Below are 20626 nucleotides of genomic sequence, written 5' to 3'. Positions count from 1 at the left end.
ATTCTGATTGCAGATAGGAAGGCTTTGTGTGACACAGGAGTTCTAATTAAAGAACTAAATCAAAGCCAGGAGAAGTATATGGAGCTTCCCTTTGGATTTGGTGAACCTTAAATTAGACCCTGCAGCTGCCCTTGTGGAATTTCAGATGTTAGCAGATACATGCCAAGTATCTAACGTAGCCAGTGGGAAAAGAGTTTTAAATTAGCTGCCAGCATATTTTAGTACTGGAAATTAGGATTCTTCATACATTTACTCTGTGAGGGACTTTCCTGGCCTTTCCCTATTTTTTGAATATCTACACATATTGACATGCATAAGCAACATGGGGGGTGGGGGGTGTAAGAGCCAATGTTTTAATGCTGCTAATGATTTTGTGGACCATGAAAATACTTAAATGAAGAAAATTAGGCAGGAATAAAAATAACTTCACACTGCCTCATTACTCTTCCCTCCAATCTTTCACCAAAAGTCTTCCTCTGCTCCGACATTACTCCTACTTTCAGATTCCCTGTGGCCTACACAGCTTGTAGTAGCACAGCTGACTGAACTTGCAATAGTCTACTAAAGCTTGTGCTTCATGGACAGTTCACTGGAAAATGACATCTAGGAAAGGTAATACTGCTGCTTGTTTTAAACTATTTTGAGTTCCCCCTGGAGTTTATATTTCTCCATATATAGACTACCTCTGCTGCACTGATGTATATATATGCATGATGTATATGTAGCCTTATAAACCTTCCAGTCTACACAAAAAGAGATTTTATAGTATACCAGCATCCAGGTCTTTATAAGAGATATATGTGAATGTTGGTGTGTGGGATGTTAAACTAACAGAAGTTCTACCAGAGAAGACAGAGAAAGGAAGGTATTCGACAGCTCTCATGAAAGCAGAGATACTTTTTTCTTTGTTTCTTTTTTTTATCAGTAACACATGCACTCTGGGCTTGTAACACAGGTTTTTATTTTCTGACAGCCCTGTGCTTTGTTGCAGCTTATTCTTAAGAGCAACCCTTTAACTCTAGTGTGCAGCATGGTGCTAGCTGCAGGTTCCCCATGCGAAAGGCTACATGCATAACATTACAGTCAGCTGAACTAGGAGAAAGAAGTTTTAGGAAGGTAAGAGCTTGTAGAAGCTGCTTTCCTTTCTGACCTGTGCAGCAGCTAGTGCACTCTTGTGGTCTTCCAATGTCACTACAAGTTGGTTGTGTTGGGAGAGTAAGTTCTTATGCTGTTGCTACACAAAAAGAAGAACATTACACGTTTCACATAAAGTTCATTCTAAAGGTAAATTAGGTAGCCTGGGGGATTTTGAACTAGGAAGCTAATTAAATTTATTTCGAAAAGAAAATCCTGAGTTGGAATGACAGCATTTATTTAACATTAAAAATTAAACAGAGAAAGCAAGCACACCAAGTGAGAAAATTTGGAGGCCAGGATTTGCATAACTGAAGTTAAAAGCTGGAGTAGCTATTGATGGACATTTAAGAAAAAAAAAAATTAAAACTGGAAAACATTAATTTCATCGAACTTCATTTGTCAAAACACAATTTTTAACTTGCAAAAACAAATTTCCAATTTCTATACTAAATACTTCTCCCTCCCTCCCCTTTTTTTTAGTCTTTAAGTGAGCATATACCTTAAGTGCAAGTGGCAAAAGACAAGAAATCCAGTTCAGCCATATTCCCCTCCTTTTTGCCATGTAACAGAAATTACAAGAATTCAGCATAGTCCATTTCTGGCTTGTTAAAACTTCTCGATTTCCTAATGGTCTTTAAAGTTCTCCTCAAAGCAAAGCCTACCTTGACATCTTGTAGCTGGGTGTGAATATCTTGATGAGCTTTTCTCAACTGTCTGTTCTCCTCCCGTAAGTTATATAGGGATTCTGTGTAAAAGAAATGACATACAGAATTAAAACCCAGATTTATAGTACTAGACTAAGCACCAAAATTAAGACTATAACACAAACTACATAAAATGTCACACAACTGCTATAGTAAAAATGGATTATGTATATGGTTTATGTTATATCTCTCCCCAGCCCTATAAAAAGCTTTACATTTTCAAGCATAAAATCGTAAAAATTTGTTTAAATTTTATACTAGTGCATCCAGTCCACAACTGGAATCACACATCACTGTTCATGCTGGGGACTGCTGACAACAAAATTCATTATGGTAATGTGAATCTTTAAAGGGCAGAGAGGAAGCCAACCTCCTCTCTTCCCCCACATCACATCTGGTGAATGATAATTTCATGTCGCAGGGCTAAACTATTCTTTTGGAAGGGGTGCCCAGATGGCCAGCATACTTAAAAAGCTTTACGTTCTGGGACAAGGGAGAGGGGCTTTTCTTCCCAGTTCTGACATTATGTTGATGTAGAATATTGCAAGCAGACAAAGGCAAGCTCTCCCCACACTCCAAGCTGCTAGGCTGCAATCCAGCTCAGTCCAAGAGCTAGCTAGCTGTATGACTTCACTGGTGTGGTGCCAAGGCAGAACTAATAAACACAGCCTCTGCCTGCAAAATACTGTACAGACAAAACTGCAGACAGCTTCAAAACTAACTCATCTGTTAGTGACACATGGCAGAAAGTGGCTGAAGGCCTTTCACAGGGAGAACCCTATCCTTTTGTTCTATGCAATTGTGTAGGGTTGAAGAGGCCTGCAAACTGCAAAGATGGATACCAAGAGTAAAAATAAAAAAATAAATTAGTTTCATCATCTAAGTATACAGGTGCAACATGTTTCAGAGAAGCTGATATATAGAGAAAATAAGGCCTAAAATGTATATAAAGTCACTTCATAAAGAGGCACAATTAGCTGTCTGACCAAAGTGACAAATATTCATCCATTGCCTTTGAATTACAAAAAAATTAATAAAGAGGCAAACCTATTTTCCAGGTTTATACAAGTCTTAGAAGTAAAAATTAAAAACAGGATAAACCAGCCTCTGACACCTGATGGGTTTTTATGTGCTGTGTTTCTTACTATTTTTCTAATGTAGATAGAAATACGAAGCACACGAATACATTTCAGAAAGACTCCCCAGAAAATCATCAATAAAATGTAACTTATTAGGAGGTACTAAGATGCATGAATAACCTGTTAGTGAGAATAGAGAAAATGCCTTTCTGTCTCACATCACACAAAAAATAATGACAAATACACATTTTAATATGGGCAGCCAGACACAGGTTACATATACCCTTTAGCTTAGAGATCTCCTGCTCTTTTTCCTGCTGCAGTTGTAAGTATCGTTCCTTGTGATCACTGAATGTTCTGCTAAACTCTTCTCCCTGTTTTCGGTGATCTTCCTCAAGGTCAGCATGCTGTTTCTTTAATTCTTCATGTTGACTCTGCAAATACCAAGTTGGGACACTGGAACAGTGCTGTATCTGTATATCTACCTAATATTGTCTTTGGCAATTTGTTAAATAAGTCCAGATGAATAGGAAGCATTCATAACAAGAAGTTTATTATTCAAAGCATGTATATCACAGTTCCTAACTCAAAATTATCTCTGCAATGAGCAGTCTGTTCTAGGGCTGCATCACCTCACCTTGCTGTTGCACTGTCCCACAGGGAGCTGCCGGATGTGTGTAAGAAATGCCTTACGTGCCAAACTACGTAAAGTCTGATCAGTCAGCATTCCATAGAAGTAATACATTTGATAAGACTAAATTACCCACTGGAAAGCCTGACTAGGAAAAACTGTAGTAAATCATCTTTTAACAGTACTGTTGTAAGAGAAAGGCACCATTAATGCACTGACATTATGGAGTGAAGTACCAGAAGCCAGTAAGGCAGTTATCTCTCTGATGTAGCAGAATGACCGCGTCCTGTGAAACTGGCTATCTCAGGTACTTACCTTCAACATCTGGTGTTGTACACTCAGTGCGCTGTACCGGCTATTTGAGTCTTGCTGTAAAATGAAAACACTAGTGTTGAACAGAGTAATACTATCATTCCTCTAACCTCTCTACATGCAGTTATTTAGGAGTCACAAGCCATAGGACATAACTCCCTAGGAAACAAATTTTTCTACTTGCTTTGGAACATAGCAAGAACATACACACTTTGCACTTACTGCAGCAACAATCTATTTTAGCTTGGGTTACTCAGTTCACAAACTGCTACCCAGTTTCAACATATAGTAGCCATAAAATCCTAATTTATTTGCTTTTATAATGAGTTCTTTACAGGTTTCTGGGTCTTTTGCCAGATACAGCTTTCCTTCCAGCACTTGGTATATAAAACAAAGTTTCTTGATGTTTTTGTACTTTCAAGTTAAAAGACCATGCGTTAGAAAGTTGTCACTGTCCTTTTCTCTGTGGACTAAGCTACAAAAATATTTCTAATGACTTCTTATTCCTTCTTCCTCTTAAAAATAGTAAAATTATGTTTGAACTACCATATATAAACAGGAGGATATTTTCTAAATTAATTTTCTGGAAAAAATATTAGTATTTCCTACTACAGCTCAAATGATGAGGAACTGCAGAGCACTTAGACGTGCAGAGTAGAAGTAAGAGTTCTTTCAATTAGTTTTTTGTAAGACCTTTTCCTCTGAAGAGTTATAATTGCAAAGCATTCCCTTTTTCTTGCAACTTAAATAGCATCAAATATTAAAAGCTTGTACTAGGAATGATGACTTACCCTTCCTTTATTTAGTGTTTCCTGCGCTTCTAGTTTATAAACAAGAAAATCTGTAACATAAAAGGGAAAATACTGATGAAAAAAAACCCAGGAAATTAGAAACTGTACTTAAATAATGTAACTGTTGCATACAAACGCTCTCAAGATCTGGATACTTATGCAGTTAATTTTCCAAATGAGCTAAAGAAAAAAAAAAACAAACAACAAAACCCACCAACCTACAGAGCATTTAACGAAATGTTCACATTCTGAAAAAATATTTTCATTTAAAAATTTTATAGTGCCATAAAATATTTTCATTAAATAGTTTCATATCTTAGTGTGAGATATGGGAGTACAGGCTCAAGACTATGGATGGGTAAATAAATCTGTTATATGAACTCTCCCAGTGAAGGCCCAGTAGTATCATTCAGAAGGAAAAAGACATTTATAAATCGTGTATTCTTGTATTAGAATAAAAACCCATATACTTTAAGAAATGTGAAAGTCTAGGCTAAGTTTAAACGAAACAAAAAATTCCTCTCTTGTGCCTTTATCCTCTTTTCAGGATTTGAAAACACCGACTCAACATCACATAGCGATGGGACAGCTCTACACTAGATGGCACCAGAAAGCCATCGAGAACTGCACTGTAAGCGTAGTTACTCGCTCTTAATCTTTGCTTAGGAGTTGTTTTAATTCAGCGGCTTAGTCCTCAGTTTTAGGAAGAATACAGACTTTACTCTGGAAATTGTGGTGAATTTAGAACAACAAAAGACTCTGAGAAAACTCAGGAGGCTGCATTCTGCTGGAGTTTCATAGAAGGCAGATGTGAAAGGAGTAAGATGCGTACAAACATTTCCCCCATACAAACACCTTGAATTTAGTTTTAGTCAGAATAAGGTATGGAAGTATGTGTGAAAATACTGACTGAGAGTCTAATTTCACAGTGATAGAATGGAGGAAAAAATCCCATGGTTTTGGTACAAGTTTTAAATTTTCAGCATGCCAGAACAGGATTTACACACACCCATACTCCACATATATGTCAGGTTTATGTACATCGATATACACATATCCTCTGTGTATACTAGGCTGTGTTGCAGGGATCTGCAAAAAGTACTAAAAAGATTATTACTTTTTAAAAAGGTTGGATTAAACGAACAGATAGATTTACTTAAAAAAATCACCACAGCTCTGCCAAGGTGGTCCTGCTAACCTGCTAACATGTTATATGTTGATAAATTGTTTAAAATCAAACAAAATCCATCTGAAGTTACTTTCTAAAATAGTCAAGTGATCTCAAATGCCGAAGTGAAAAGCGCATTTTTACCTTCTTTCGCTTTCTTGTGTTCAAGCCTTTCCTTTTGTAATGACTTTTCTAATCTTGACCTGTGCTCATATACAACTGAAAAGAGAAATTTTGTAGACAATTAATTTTAAAAGCAATATGTACAAAACCCACCACCCACCTCCAGCACAGCCAGAGAGCATTGGCACACAATGTACCAGGAAAATGCAAGTGGAATGAGGTCACAGGAGAAAGGACTGTTTGTATCATTTGGGACAGCAACTTTTTTTCTTTTTTGCATGCTTTGTTGATCCTGAATTCTGTGTTATTTCTATTGCATAAACATAGAATGTGATAACCCTGATTTGTTTATGGAGACAGTCAGCTACGGTGTGTCTACGTGAAAGCTACCAAATCCTCCTTCCTTCTTAGGTTTGCAGGTACGCATTTTCCCATGCTTTCATTCTCTCCTTCCTTGTTTGTAAAGAGGTAAGGAAATAAAGAAGAGAGATGTGCAAGAGCAGGACAGCTTGAAAGATGCAGAAGTACGCTAGACAGGCTGCTTAGGCCAAGACATGGAGAACCTGAGTTCCATTCCTAAATTGTACCAAAAACTTGGACAACCCAGTTTTCTGTGACCTTCTTTTCTGTAAAGCCTGGGTAACAGTATCCTTTTCCAGCACAGTGCTGTTGAGTACTGACAGACTGCACAATGAAGCACTTAGGTATAACATCCTGCGTTTCTTAGTAAGCATGTGCTGACAGCAAGCATATATATGCTGTACTCACAATATTCATATAACCTGAGGACGATTTGGGGGGTTTTGAGTTTCTTTTTCACCCCCCAGTTACAGAGATAAGGCAAGAACATAAGAAATCATCTGAAAAGCTTGGATAGCAAAAGTATAAAGCTCAGTCGGATCCTTCTTTGTCAGGCTAGGGTATCAGAGACTGCTCATCAGGAAATCATTTCCGTGTGACAGTAAAATTTAACCTTCACTGACTTTCAAATCCATTTATGCATTTTCCTTAGTTGCGTCAAAATATCTGTATGATAGCCTAGAGACAAATGAAGAAGTGGTCTGCATACAGTGCTCCAGCCAAAAAGCAACAAGCTGATGTTTTAGGGGAACTACTCATAGTACAACCCACAACACCCTCAGCAGCCCAGGTGACCATAGTCATGCAGTGTGCCAGTGTGTTGCTGTCCCAAAAAGTCACTGACTACAAAAAAAAAGCATGTGATTTTTGGAAAGATGCTCTGACATATTTGCCAAACTCTACAAACAAGACCTTTGAGCTAAGACTGCTACTGGAAGAGGTGGTTCTGCTGCTTGTTCTCATAGTGTTCTTCCCTTTGGTCTTACTGCTGCAGGTGGGGATAGCAGGACCTAGCAGTTGGGGACCGGGTGCACAACAATTTCTTCTGATGACAGTGCCAGCTTGCACTGTTTTTAAGAGAGCAGCAGTGACAACTGGCAATGACCTGCAATGTTGGGTGGCATGGCAGGAGACAGACTGCTCCAGCTTTGATCACAGAAAGCAGAGACAACCTTATTTTCAGATTTTACAGTGTGACAACCATTCTTGGTCCTACCAACAGTCCAACAGACCAACTATGCCACCTCTCGAGAAGCAACAAGAACAGATGTCTAATACAGAATACACACAATGAGCTTATAGTATTTGTTTGGCACTGTGTCCCAGCAATTTATGACTCCCCAGGACTGAGGCGCCTGCAGTTCTTTTGTGTACACCAAATTTGTCTAATTGTTTGTTGTATGCATGTGTATTTAGGACATCCAATATCCCCTGGCAGAAAACCCCACCATTTAGCTGCCAGTAAAGCAGCATTTAATTCAGCTTGGGATTTGAACATCTAGTTTCAATGTCTCTCATAAGGGATGGGGCACATCAGTCCCTATTTACCCTTTCCTCACCACTCACTAGACTGACAGATCATTATCTGAAACAGCCCACCAAGTTTGCAGCAAAGGAAAAATATTAAGTAAAACTTCTGCAAGTGTACAATTATATTTGTTCAAGCTCAGTTTAACAAAAGTACCTTTCACTGTCCAAATTATAATTTGCACTCTTGTAAAGAGTTATTACTTTGTTTTAATGGAATGTGTGATTGTTCCTTCAAAACTTGGAAACTCATTTTCTGAGAAGTAAACCATTGGTGAACTTAAGTGTTGAAGAGAAACATCAAATGAAGATCTGTATCTTGGCAGGCACAGAAAACTCCTCTTGCACCTTAAAATGTGTTCTTAATTCCATCAAGGTGCATTCTGCAGGCTCGGCTTATCTATAAGTGTTTATGTTTTGGCTTAGAAGCTGGATTGCTAATCAATCCTTGTCACCTATCTCTACTTTGCTATTTATCTTCTAGTCAAGGGCATCAGTCAAGATGAACTAATGTATCAACTCCTCTGCAACAAAACAAGCATGTAATGAATATTCACAAAGTCACCAGAAAGTAAGCTTTTGGAGAAGGAATAAAAACAATGGCAGCGCTACAGTAATGGTTTTATCTTGGCACCAAAGATAGTGAATGCCAAATTACATTGCAAAAGGAACAGTGGTTGTACCATAGCAACTCAGGAGAGAAATGAAAATCCGTTATGGGCTTCCCCTCCCACATGATTAGGGGTGGAAATTGGCTTTTTGGCAAACAGACTAAACCACAAACGAGTTCAGAGGTAACATTTTCCATTTTACTTCTTCATCTGAAAGGGTACCTTTTTCAACTCCTCCTAGTGTTTTAACAGCCAGGAGTGGGGGGAAGCCCTGCACAACAAACTCATAGTAAGGGCAGGAAGAAAGGAGAAGGAGAATATAACAGTTTGTGGTTTTGGGACCACAGTGCTCTGTACCTTTCACACGCTAATTGCACCACTTCCGAGCTTTGGCTTTCCTGTCTTCACCCTGCACTTCCAAGGCATGTCTCTACACTTATCTCAGGTACACTTATCCTCACAGCTACCTTCTGTGTGCTAACCTTTGAAATACTGGAACAAAGCTGGCTGTGTCTTAATACAGCCCTCAGATGGCCAAAAAGGGCTAGAAATGCCTCCCTTCTAAACCTCTCCCCTTCTAGTTCATTTACTGGTTGGTTCAGCAATGTTTTTCTCTGATACAAGTCCATAATGTGCAACATAAGATTTTGATTAAGAATAATTAAAGAAAGCATAGCTGCCATATTTTCTCACTTGCTCTTTTAGGGAGGAGGTTGCAGGTCAGATTTCCTAAGCACATATAGGAATTTATCTCCCATAAACATGTGTTATTTTCACCAGTCGGGAACTTCCTACGCAAGAAGAATCCAAACTACAAAGCTCTTTGTACTACAGTAGGGGATGTCTTCTTCTTCACTACTAGGCCAGATACAAGATGCCTGAGCAAGAATCTCAAAGAAATAAAACATTGGAAAAACAGGTTTTCTATTATAGGTTTCCCAGATGGGGGTTGGAACCTACATAAGGAATCTGACAAATTCCTGTTCGTGTAATGCACTGACAGGGCACTTCAAAAATAATCATTTCCTAAGGCAAGTTCTTAATTTTGTACTGATATATGCACAGATAATATAACTTTGTTCCTATGTTATATTTAATAGAATGGTACAAAAATAAGGGGGAAAGCATTGTCATATAATGAAAATATGCACTGTTCCAAAGCTGGAATAACTACAGATATCAGTTGAATTCTTTACATAATCTATATAATGGAACCTAGAACAAAGAAAGAACAACCTAAACTCAGAGAGGTGATCCAGCCTCAAAGAGCAGAGCACAGAAACAGAACTGGTAACATCACTGCTAGTTAAAATACCTTTCACCTTCAACAAGGAAATCTTTAACAGTTATTGAATTGATCCCAATTAAATAAAGTTCTGTATTTAGGAGTTTTCTCATACAGAAAAGGAAAAGTGGAAGGGAAGGGTGTGCAATGCTCTGTTGGCCCTCAGCAGATTACACCACTTTGACCATCACTGAACGTTAAATTGCAAGACAGGAATCAAGCCGATGTGACTAAAGTAAGCTCATTTAACAGACATGGTTATTTCTCTTATCTTTGCTTTGCACCTCCAAGCAGTAAAACTATTATTGAGCAAAATAAACCATCAGTGTATATTTAAAAGGAAGTATTTCCTATGTTACTTTATTAGCAATTTTGTAACTATGTTACTTTGGTATTTTGGTCTGTCAGAAGCAGGATTCCACAGGCTAAAATACCTCAGCTCCCACTCTCTTGCATACTGGAAAATTAAGATTACATTGAGATTTAAATATACATGATGCAAGAAATTGTACAAATTTCAATGTTATTGTTTCTTATGCAAATCTGCAATCTTTCTGTGAGCTTACAGTAATACCTTTCCTTTAAAACCAGCAGGTTTCAGTAGTCTTGGCAACCATACTGGTCACACTGTATGCTTCATCTATTTCAAAGATACTAAATTGAGAGTTTAGCAATAAACAGATATTCCAGTGACACTGCAAACATCTAAGAAACAGTACAACTGTTCCAACAATAAAGACTAGGAAAACTGTGTTTTAAGAACAGCACAAGAAAACAACATTATAGATACAATATACTTTGAACGTATTGAACAAAATATTGAACTATTTCAGATTTTATGCCCTTGTAGTTTTCTGGTTTGTATTTATACAAAAAAAGGGCAGAAATAGAAGCCAAGATAATGTGAAACATTGTGTGTGAAAAACAAACATTTTCCTGGCTTAATTATGGAAAAATTTTGCATACAGGCAGGGATGGACTGCTCCCTTTTGCTCACTGAAAACCAAAACTAGCATTGCATGCAGTATGTTGACACATTTATTTTAAAACAAACTCCTACACTTACCAATTTACTCATGCAAAGAATGATCAAGTAATAGCTTTGTCAAATTATAACCAGTCACTGCAAAAGAATAGAATTCCTCCTAGCAAACTAAACCATGCATTGGCAGTTGTGCTTCAAAATAACCACAGCTTTGATTTAATTCTTGGGTTATTTATGTTGCTCAGAGTATTAATTATTTTGAGTGAGAATTTTGTATTTAATATCTGGATCTTCATATTCAGGTTTGTAGTGTCTGTCATAGACCACTGATTGCAACTGCAAGAGGAGAAAGTGTAACCTCTGCTTTCAAGTACCCTGCACAAAAATTAATTTACCACTTAAAATATACCTGTTCCACCAACTTAGTCAATACTCCAATAAGAAACTAGAACTGGAGAATGGGACTTCAGCAAATTATGGAGATTTGGGTCTGACTAGCTTAAGTGCAGGCAGCTAGCTGCCAGAGTGACATCCTGCCTCACCAGGCTCCCAATGCAGAGTGGTTCTACAGGAACAAGAGGCACCACTGCTACTAAACCAGCTCCACAGACAGCAGTAAGTGGAGACTCATCAACTGCTTGCACTTAGGCCAAAGTTTAGCCATAAACCAAATAAAAGCTGCCCAAAGATAACAGAGAACTGACTATGTGCACTTTTATATAACATTTTCAATCTTTGAACAGATTTTTTTTATGGGTAAATTGGAGTACATCTGGAAGACAAAACAAAACCCCAAACCAAAGAATAATTTGGGAATTGTCTGTATCCTGGTAGTTGCCATGACACTAAGTGTTTGGAGTTCACTGAAGTTCACAGCTGATTCCTTAACTAAAGCTGTAAGACTCCTGCTTTTGGCTCTACAAACCCTAACGCAGTCCCTGGTGTCTTGCCCAGGAATTAGGACTGATGCTTCCGATGAAACATGTCTTCTATCCAGGGTTTTCTTCCTGCACTAACACTGCAGAATTTGGTAACAGATTAGACAAGGTATCAGAACTAATCATGAGAGGACTTCAAAAAGCTCCAAAATGTGTGCAGAGTTCAGATAAGCATGGAAGAAAATTCATACTTATCAAACCTTTGGTTCTGCATCCTCAAAAAGAAAAGAGAAAATCTGAAGCAAAATGTGGAGAAGCGTTGCATAAAGTGTTGCTTTCATTGCAGTTCTGGAAACACAGGAATGCTGGGGAATTTGGCACACTAACACAGTTTTGCCCCAGAAATGCATGCTTATATTTTTAGGACATGGTTGTGGCCTCTATTCAATTATAAGGATGACAGAAAAATGAATTTCTAAACTGGAGTAAACATCTAAATTTAACAGAATCCCTTTACCATGCCTCATGTACTCCCTTTCTTCAAAGTCAGTAATCCCTCTGGGAAACAACAGATTTAAAAACCAATTGCAAGATACGTTGGGATATAGAGAGGTATTTATCATGTTGAAGCAGTAAACTGTAATAGCTTCTGCTAAAAATAAAAGTTTGAGAAGGGGTATTAAATGTGATTAAATTTTTAATCCCTAATGGTTAGGCTTCAGACATGGCTTTTACTAGGAAAGAGATCTTGTTTTCCATCCCAGAAAAGATTTTCTGTGCACTCCACAAAAGGTTTCTTCCAACCTTTGGAGCCACTCATGGTTACAAAATGCTGGATCAGATTAGCATCTCACCATGCATATGCTGTTTTTGAAGTGATGATAAATGCAAACAGCTCAAACAAAACCTGTGTAGTTATTTTAGACTTAAATTCTTAAGGCTAGCAGATTTACTTCTAAAAAAATTCCTTTCCCTTTTCTTCTTACGATTTTCTTGTCTCCATTATTCTGCCATTTTTGCCATGACACACCAGATCATTTTGAAGAAAACACACAGACATTCAAAAGAGCTGCAGAGACAACAGTTTCCTTCTCACATAATTTCTGGATGTCTGGGTCTGCTCAACTCTCAGCGCCAGGAAACAAAGGCCTGTTCTTTCTCTCAAAAATTGTTTTAGACTTTTTTCAGTTTTATGCAGAAGCCAAGTGATTCTGTCTACATGGTTTTAGGATCTTTATAAAAATATATATATATTCAGAAACTACTGCAAAATCAACATGGAAGAAAAACAATGTAATAATAATATACACATGTGTGTTGTTTTAACAGCCTCTCCTAACTGAAACATAATTTGCATTTTTATCATAATAGAATACTGGAAAAACTGATGTAGTAGTGATGGTTGTCACCTTACAAAACTGCTAAACCGCTTCCTTAAATTAGGTCTCTACCTAAGAGCTCTAACACAGGGGATTTGGAGTCTGCTTCACTTGCATGTTTTGAGAAACTGCATACAGAAATCAATAGTTTGAGTTAGTGGTTCATGATTTATTTTGGGGTTTTTTGGTAAGAGAAGATCACTGTCAAACATCAGAGTATGCATACGACAGGTTAACTGAAACACAGAAAATGGCATTCTTCAGCACAGTGTCATGGATAGGAAGAGACTGCTCACCGTGCCCTGCAGGCCACACTTCTCAACATCTCTGTAATTAAGCCCTGGAAATGATTGCCAAACTCAGGGATCTGAGTCACCTCAGGAAAATAAGATACTAGGATAATTTCAAATACCTTAGGGGAGAGAAAAAAAAACGTAGAGGAAGAGGTGGGGTAACTGCATTTTCTTTTATTTCTTAAGTAACGATACATAGTAGAAAATCTCAGGAAGTTGATTAATGCTAGATACCAGAAAAAGATCAGAATTGCAGCTAGCTTTGAAGACCCTTCTTTAAACAAGGAACAGCATCCAAATTCCTTAATTCCTGAATTCCTTAAGCATTTACCTTAGGCTCTAACTAGAAATTCATGCCCCTGAATCCTAAAAATCCCAAGAAAAATCACCCAACAAAAGATTCTGCCTTAATTTTTTTCAGCAACCTGAATAATTTAGCTTTCATTAAGCCTCAAAACAGCACCTGACTTTTTTTTTCTTTCAGCGGGATAAATTTAATTACTTTTTCTATGCAAGGATCCTATTCCAAAATGAGCATTAGCCACAAATTGCTGGGAATATCCTCACCACTATATAAGAGATGCTATAATGCGTACTCAAATCTCAGTGGGTGGAAGCCTTACTCATAAGGTTGCCCCACCCAGATACACAGGCTGACAAGCCTGTATCCAGCCAAATGAGACAATGTGTTTGGAACATCATATTTAAAACCTAAGAATTCGATCAGTTTTACTCATGTAGGAAGTGTAAGGAAGTAATTCGACTGCTGTTTAGGCTTTGGTTTTACCAGTAAAGCAACAATGTCAACTGAACCACTCCAGGAGTGCCTAACTCTCAGGTATTAACCTTAAAGTTTTGTCAGTACAATTGCAAAGTTATAATCACCCTGAGACTCTCCTCATATTGTGCGCTCAGCTCAGCCAGATATCACTTAAACTACATCATTAACTATGAGATTTCTGGCTCAGTTTGCAGCTACAATTGTCAGATCATGGCCATGGCTGTTTCATCCTCCGCTCCTCTCCTGGTCTCCCTTCAAGAGAGCTGATGATGTTTTCGGTGATGCAGAAGCTATCGTCAAACCTCTGCTTGCTAGGAATGTGTAACAGAAGAGGACTGTCAAAGAAGCCAAAAGGCAAACTCACCAAAGCATCCACCCATCTTGCCTCCCTCCTCCTCTCTCAGCTCTGAAGTGTTCATAAACCCAAACACATCAACCACTGACAAGCTTTAAGAGGCTTAAATCATCATCAGAAGCAAAAAGCTTCAGGATATTGGCCCTATCCTAATATTCAGGATATTAGTCTGTTAAACTGGGGAGGGGGAACAACACCACCCTATTACCTCATGCCGCTTAATATTCCTTTAGACTACATGCTCTGTGATCTTCAGCCCAGATTCCAACTTGGGTGTGGATGTAACACTACAGCACTGGTAGAAATTCATCCTGGAAGTATTATGTCCACAAGGAAAGCAATTTAACGGCATTTGGACATGGATTACAGGTATAAAAAAAAATAAAAAATAAATATGAGCATTTGCCTAATTTAACTTTATAGTCATGAAACTCTGCTGTTGGGACTCTTACTATGGACTTGGAAGCAGCAAACCAGCTCCCCAAATTAACTGAAAAAAGCTCTAGCACCTTTTCTGTACTTGGATTATGAAGAAATCTTGGTAATTCCAGATAACCTGAAATCTTCAGGTTGAGCTGCAAAACAGACATATCTATCTAGATATACATATATACATACATATATGTACATGCAAATGCATTTATGAATATGCATTTACAGCACATAGATCTTTCTTGCATACTAAAATTCCGTGCAAATAATTTCAAACATGTAATTTAAGCATTCAGAGCATTAAATACCCAGTGGGTAATATGAATGGAAGTACAAAAGACAGATTCTTAGATGAGGTTACACCAAAGTGTACCAGGGGGGTTTCCTCCTTATGGCAGGGGTTGAAAGTAGATGATCATAGAAGTACAGTATGGTTTGGACTGGAAAGGACATTAAGACCATCTAGTTTCAAGCCCCCTGCCATGGGCAGGGATGCCTCTCCCTATACCAGGTTGCTCAAAACTCTGTCCAACTTGGCCCTGAACGCCTCCGGGGATGCAGCAGCCACAGCTTCCCTGGGCAACTTGTGCCAGTGCCTTACCCATTCTCTTAAAGGATGTCTTAATGATCTTAAAGGTCCCTTCCAACCTAAACCATTCCATGATTCCACGATTTCAGGAAGACGGGTAGCAGAATTAGGGAAGTCACAATTGCTATTTCATGCAGTACTGTACTTGATATTTGATATACCTGTGTGCAAATAGTACATAGAGAACTAACCTCTACTATTACAGTGCTACTACAGATTTTTCAGATCTCAGATAGCAATAAAACACAATGAAAATAAGAGCTGTAGTGTTACGTGCAATCTGAAGCTAACAGGAATGACAGGAATTCAGGCTGCTGATATGGAGAACCAACCATACAGGAGCTGCAGAGATGCAAGTCCGTTTGTATGATGCATGTGAAAAATAAGCCATCAAAAAGTACTGATAGTTCTTCCTAGTTCTGCCAAGTTAAGATACAAGTTTAAATAAATTACTGTAAAAGAAGGCTGCAATGGTAACGTACATCCACATATAGCAGCCTTCCAGCACCTAAAGGGACCTACAAGAAAGGTGGAGAGGGGCTTTTTACAAGAGCAGGTAGGGATAAAACAAGGGAGAATGGCTTTAAACTGGAGAAGAGTAGATTTAGATTAGATGAGGAAGAAGTTCTTCCCTGTGAGGGTGGTGAGACACTGGCACAGGTTGCCCAGAGAAGTTGTGGCTGCCCTCCCCCGGCAGTGTTCAAGGCCAGGTTGGATGGGGCTTGGAGCAACCTACGCTGGTGGAAGGTGTCCCTGCCTGTGGCAGGGGAGGTGGAGCTAGATGATCTTTAAGGTCCCTTCCAACCCAAACCATTCTGTGATTCTATTAAATAATGAATAATTTTATATTTGAACCAGCAAGAACTATTAAACATAGGACAAATGGCACAACTGGCACAGGAGGAAGTTGGCATTTGCTTTTCAGCTGGTGGTTTCTGTTGCTGGATCAGGAAGCTTTGAGGAAATCCACACCTCGTGTACAGCAGGGCAAACTCTGAACTCTCAACTTCAGAGTTGTTGCATTGGCTCCCAAGATAACAGTATGATCTCAGACTGCACAGATATTGCCTGAAACCATCAGATATGTTAAGACTCTAAGTGAAAGAGGGGGAATAATAAGGTAGTAAAAGGCACTAAATGTAGGCTCTTACTAGGATTAAGGATTAGAGCAGATTAAACAGATTAAAATAGTACACAAGAGGTTATCTAATACCCAGACAATGAGAAGGCAGAAGCTGTAAGGGCTAAAGAGACATTTGTAGATACATTCAATCTTGAAGCAGTCAAAGATAAGATGCCGAAGTTTGACTTGCTTTTTTGTGAGAAATTTAGCTTTCAAACACAAAGTCTTCTGTGATGTGAGCCATCTAAAGGGGGCAAGTTTAAGATACCAGCCTCTCCACACCAGATATTCTCACATTTCCCAAGTCGGCGATCCTTCCAGTCGCACACTGGTCTTATTTCAAGAGACACAAATGCTTCTCAGCTGAGTAGCGGAAGCTGCAAACACCATAAAAAAGCAGAACTCCCTACAAAAGGGGTCACGTAGCCCTCTTCAGATCAGGTGAGTTAAATGGTTTTGAGACCTGTTCCTGCACCATTTTTCAGTGATCTGTACATTCTGCCTCAGTAGACGAGAGTGCTATTTTTCCACATCTACAGAAAATTTAGCTAGCTTCATTTGAGCAAAATGAAGCAATGTAACAGATCAAAATCTAAGACAACTGGCTTTTCAAGCAAAACTAGAAAGCACTGCTCATTCAGCGTAAGTACCAAAAAGAAGGTTCTTATTACCAACATAGATGAAAAACCTAAAAAACTGTGCAGAGATAGAAAAATAGTAGAAAAGACTCCAAGCTACATCTAAGGATCATCCTTAAGATTTTGGGCAGACCAGAGGAATTGAGGTCCAAAACTGTGACTTTATACATAAACTTAGGAGTTGCCTATGAAACCATAGACTGTCTCAAGTGTCACCCATGAGCCCTAACAGCATTCCTCTGTCTACAGTCAGGAAAGCAACTGTCGTTACAGGCACCAGCAGTCACGACAAAACCTCACAAAAATTCAGAAAACAGGTGACATTTCACTGCCACTCAAGCATTTCAATCCAGCCAGCCTCGCACAAACCAGCCTCAGGATCCTCAAAAGGAAAACCTGAAGAAGTTCCCACTCACACTCCTCCCTTTTAATTTAAAACAATAAAAGCCTACTGGTGAAACGGCTGTTCAGGAAATACAAGTCCAAAGTTCAGTTCTCTCGTCAGCTTGTAATGAACTTTAAAGTCTTAATTAATCACCCAGAAGAGAGCTGTAAAACTAAGAAATCAACCACCATTTATATAGCACCCTCTTTTCTCCTGGCAACACCATGTCAGCAACCCTGCCCTTTAACTGCTTCCTGTTCAGTGTGCTCCCCTCATACTTAAAGCCCTGAAGTAACCTTGAGACCAGTATCTACAGAGAACCTATTATGTTGCATGGAAAAGATAAGTTGCACTGTGTTAGCAGTCATACTCTTTCTTGTTTTCATAAAAGAATAAACTCAAGGAATAAAGGCTTGTGTTAAGGACAGCAAAGAGATATAGATTAGATATTCTTAGAGGTTGGGTTTAGTTTTTTGTTTTGTTTGGCAAGACAAGTATTTCTGATTTAAAAACCTGGCCATTTAAAATCAAAAGTTCAAAGTGCAGCCAGATACTGCACCTGCAGTCACAGGATTTTCTGTCAGCATTTTATGTTGTTTCAAAGTCTGTTTAAAGACAATTCTTTCCTGTTGTTCCATATCAAAGAGTTAACTACGAAAGGCTAAGAAATGGTTTTGGTGGTGTATATCACTAGTTAGCACAGTGCTCATGTATCTCCATTCTCTAAGTTCTCCTCACTTACAAGCTCCTACTACAAAAATCTGAGTGATCATACAAAGCAGGCCATCCTGGAAGGAGTCATTAAATGTACAGGGAAAGACAGAGGAAAAAAAAGTTTATTTCTAGCTCACTAGGGCCAAATCCTCCGAGGTCTTTAGGCATAGAGGTTCCATTTACTTTAGCAGATCACACACTTAATGCTTGCTGCTGCATTTAGCATCTGGGCTCTCAGCCTCACCCTCTTTAGGTACATTAACAACTGCCATAATTTAAAGAACCAATTTTATTGCTACATTATATTTTTCCTTGTACTCTGTGACTTAATTGCTAGTAATTATATTTTTAAAACAAGGTTTACTGCTACCATACCAGGCATAGATAGTTCTTGCTCAATTGGCTTAATACACCGGCAAGGGTTGCAGAACCATGTGAATTTACTGCATCAATAATAGAATGTATTTTCATATTCTGGTTCATATTTTACATTTCTCATTGATACACTGAAACTAGCAAGAGAAAACGTATAAAATGCAGCTTTGTCATTACCTGTTACTTTCATATACCTGTTTGGCTAGATGATAGCTACTCAAAACGTTTCAGACACAGAAAGTTTAAACTAACAGTCCAGACCTGATACATCTGATCAAGAGAGCCTCTCCTCTGTATTAGGGTAAAGTTTGTTGCATGCTCCTCTTTGGTATATAGCTAGAGTAACAGAAAAAGCTAACTCATTGAATTTTAGCTTGAGAACAAGATGTTCTTGTGCCCTCTTCAAATGCTGTTGACAAACCTACAGACCAGCAACAGTAGCCCTTTAGCCATGCGCCACATACCCATCTCCCAACCAGTTACACCTTTTTTTCATTACTAAAATGGAGGTTTCTGACAAATTTTTCCATGGCATTACCTGGAAATGGCCTGAAATTGAAATACTAAGTAATTATGGTCTTGGGTAGTAGCTAAACATATTCAAGTAATAATTCACTATAAGATCTAACAACGTAAGCCTGGTTCTGCCCTCTCTAAATAAAAACTGTAAGCTTCTAGGCATGCTTTTATGTATGCTTCCAGAGTGAAAAGTATGGTTGAATACCACCCTCAAGTTAAGTACTATCGCAGCTGCTACAGCAGACTACTCTTACTCCTGTTTTATAGAATTTTGAGAGATAAAGGTCTGAAAGTTGGTTGTGGACTTTGTATATGCCAACCTGGTAACCTTGCACTTGACAATTAAGAGACAGTGAGGTCTTATACTTCTTCCTAGACCACTGATGCTTCACTTACATATCTGCTACTTCGCATCTGAATTCTGGACATGCAGATGTCAGACATCAGCATCTTTTCAGTTTCAAGTACAGGACACCCATACGATGCACCACGTTTGCTGCATGCCTAAACGAAGATATGCACGGATCTGTACTTATGGGGCAGCTTCAAGCCAAGAAATTCAAAGTTCCAAAAGTAATAGAACAGCCTTATCTAAATAACTTATTTACACTTAACTTTCAAATTAGCCTTTTTTAAAAAAAAGCTTTATTAGAATATTCATCTCCTCCCTCCTGGAGCTATTTAAGGTTTTTGCTGCTTAGTGTTGTCTCAGCACCGTAAAATTAATACTGACAACACAACAAGAAGCATGCAGAAGTCCCAGAACTGGATGTGGTCCCTACAGTTAAATGAGTGTATGCCTGCCTTTTCCCTTTGTACCAGGAACTGCAAAGTGATGTGGAGTCCTTTGGAAATAAACAAACGTGTGGGAATGAGGGAGAATGAGAAGTATCCAGGAGTCCCTCACAAAAACTCCCACTGACTTCAGAAGGGCTAGGATCCTACCCACGGTTAGGTATCAAAGTCCCACAGTCTGGAAAGGGAGAAGAAGCGCCTAAGAAGCAAAACTTTGTTGTGAGAGGTTGAACAGTTGGAGCCCAGACCTCTCCGGAGGAGGGCATTCCACAAGCCTTAGGAAAGGGCGGCAGGGGCTCCTGCCAAGTTAAGTACCTTGTAACTGAGCTGAGAGGGACTCTTGGTGCTGCTGGTACTTGAGCGCCGTGGCCTCAGCCTTCCTCAGCTGGCCCTGCAGCTCGTAGTAGAGCATCGCCCCGTAGAGGAAGCCGAACACCACAGTCAAGAGCAGGAGAGTCTGGAAAATCCGCTTCTGTTTTCGGGAGCACATCCCGTTGCCCATGTCCCCGGCGGGGTCCAGAGGCTCCCCGCCCCTCACGGCTTAGCAGCGGGCTGCTGGAGGCGCCGGACGACGAGGCGGCGACATCGGAGGCCCCGGGCCCGCGCCGGGAAAAGGAGGGAGGGAAGGGAGGAGGGCCCGGCCGAGCGTCTCAGTCC

The 20626-nt window shown here is 39.1% G+C and overlaps 1 protein-coding gene across 2 annotated transcripts in view; it reads right to left on the bottom strand.

Annotated features, from left to right (window-relative positions):
* The window catches only part of GOLIM4 (golgi integral membrane protein 4), a 31408-nt gene extending 10937 nt beyond the window's left edge, over nt 1–20471 (bottom strand). For both annotated transcript variants that reach the window (XM_010021713.1, XM_010021712.1), the window contains exons 1-7: nt 20285–20471; nt 5967–6041; nt 4655–4704; nt 3867–3920; nt 3204–3354; nt 1800–1882; nt 1151–1234 (exon numbers count right to left, since the gene is read on the bottom strand). In XM_010021713.1, the coding sequence (XP_010020015.1) occupies nt 1151–1234; nt 1800–1882; nt 3204–3354; nt 3867–3920; nt 4655–4704; nt 5967–6041; nt 20285–20471 (684 nt within the window). The remainder of the gene's footprint in view (nt 1–1150; nt 1235–1799; nt 1883–3203; nt 3355–3866; nt 3921–4654; nt 4705–5966; nt 6042–20284) is intronic.
* Between the last annotated feature and the right edge of the window lie 155 nt (nt 20472–20626).

The sequence above is a fragment of the Nestor notabilis genome, unplaced genomic scaffold (assembly GCF_000696875.1).
Source record: "Nestor notabilis isolate BGI_N333 unplaced genomic scaffold, ASM69687v1 scaffold2739, whole genome shotgun sequence".
Taxonomy (NCBI): Eukaryota; Metazoa; Chordata; class Aves; order Psittaciformes; family Psittacidae; genus Nestor; species Nestor notabilis.
Note: the sequence above shows the minus strand (reverse complement) of the source record. Positions and strands in the feature narration are given on the sequence as shown.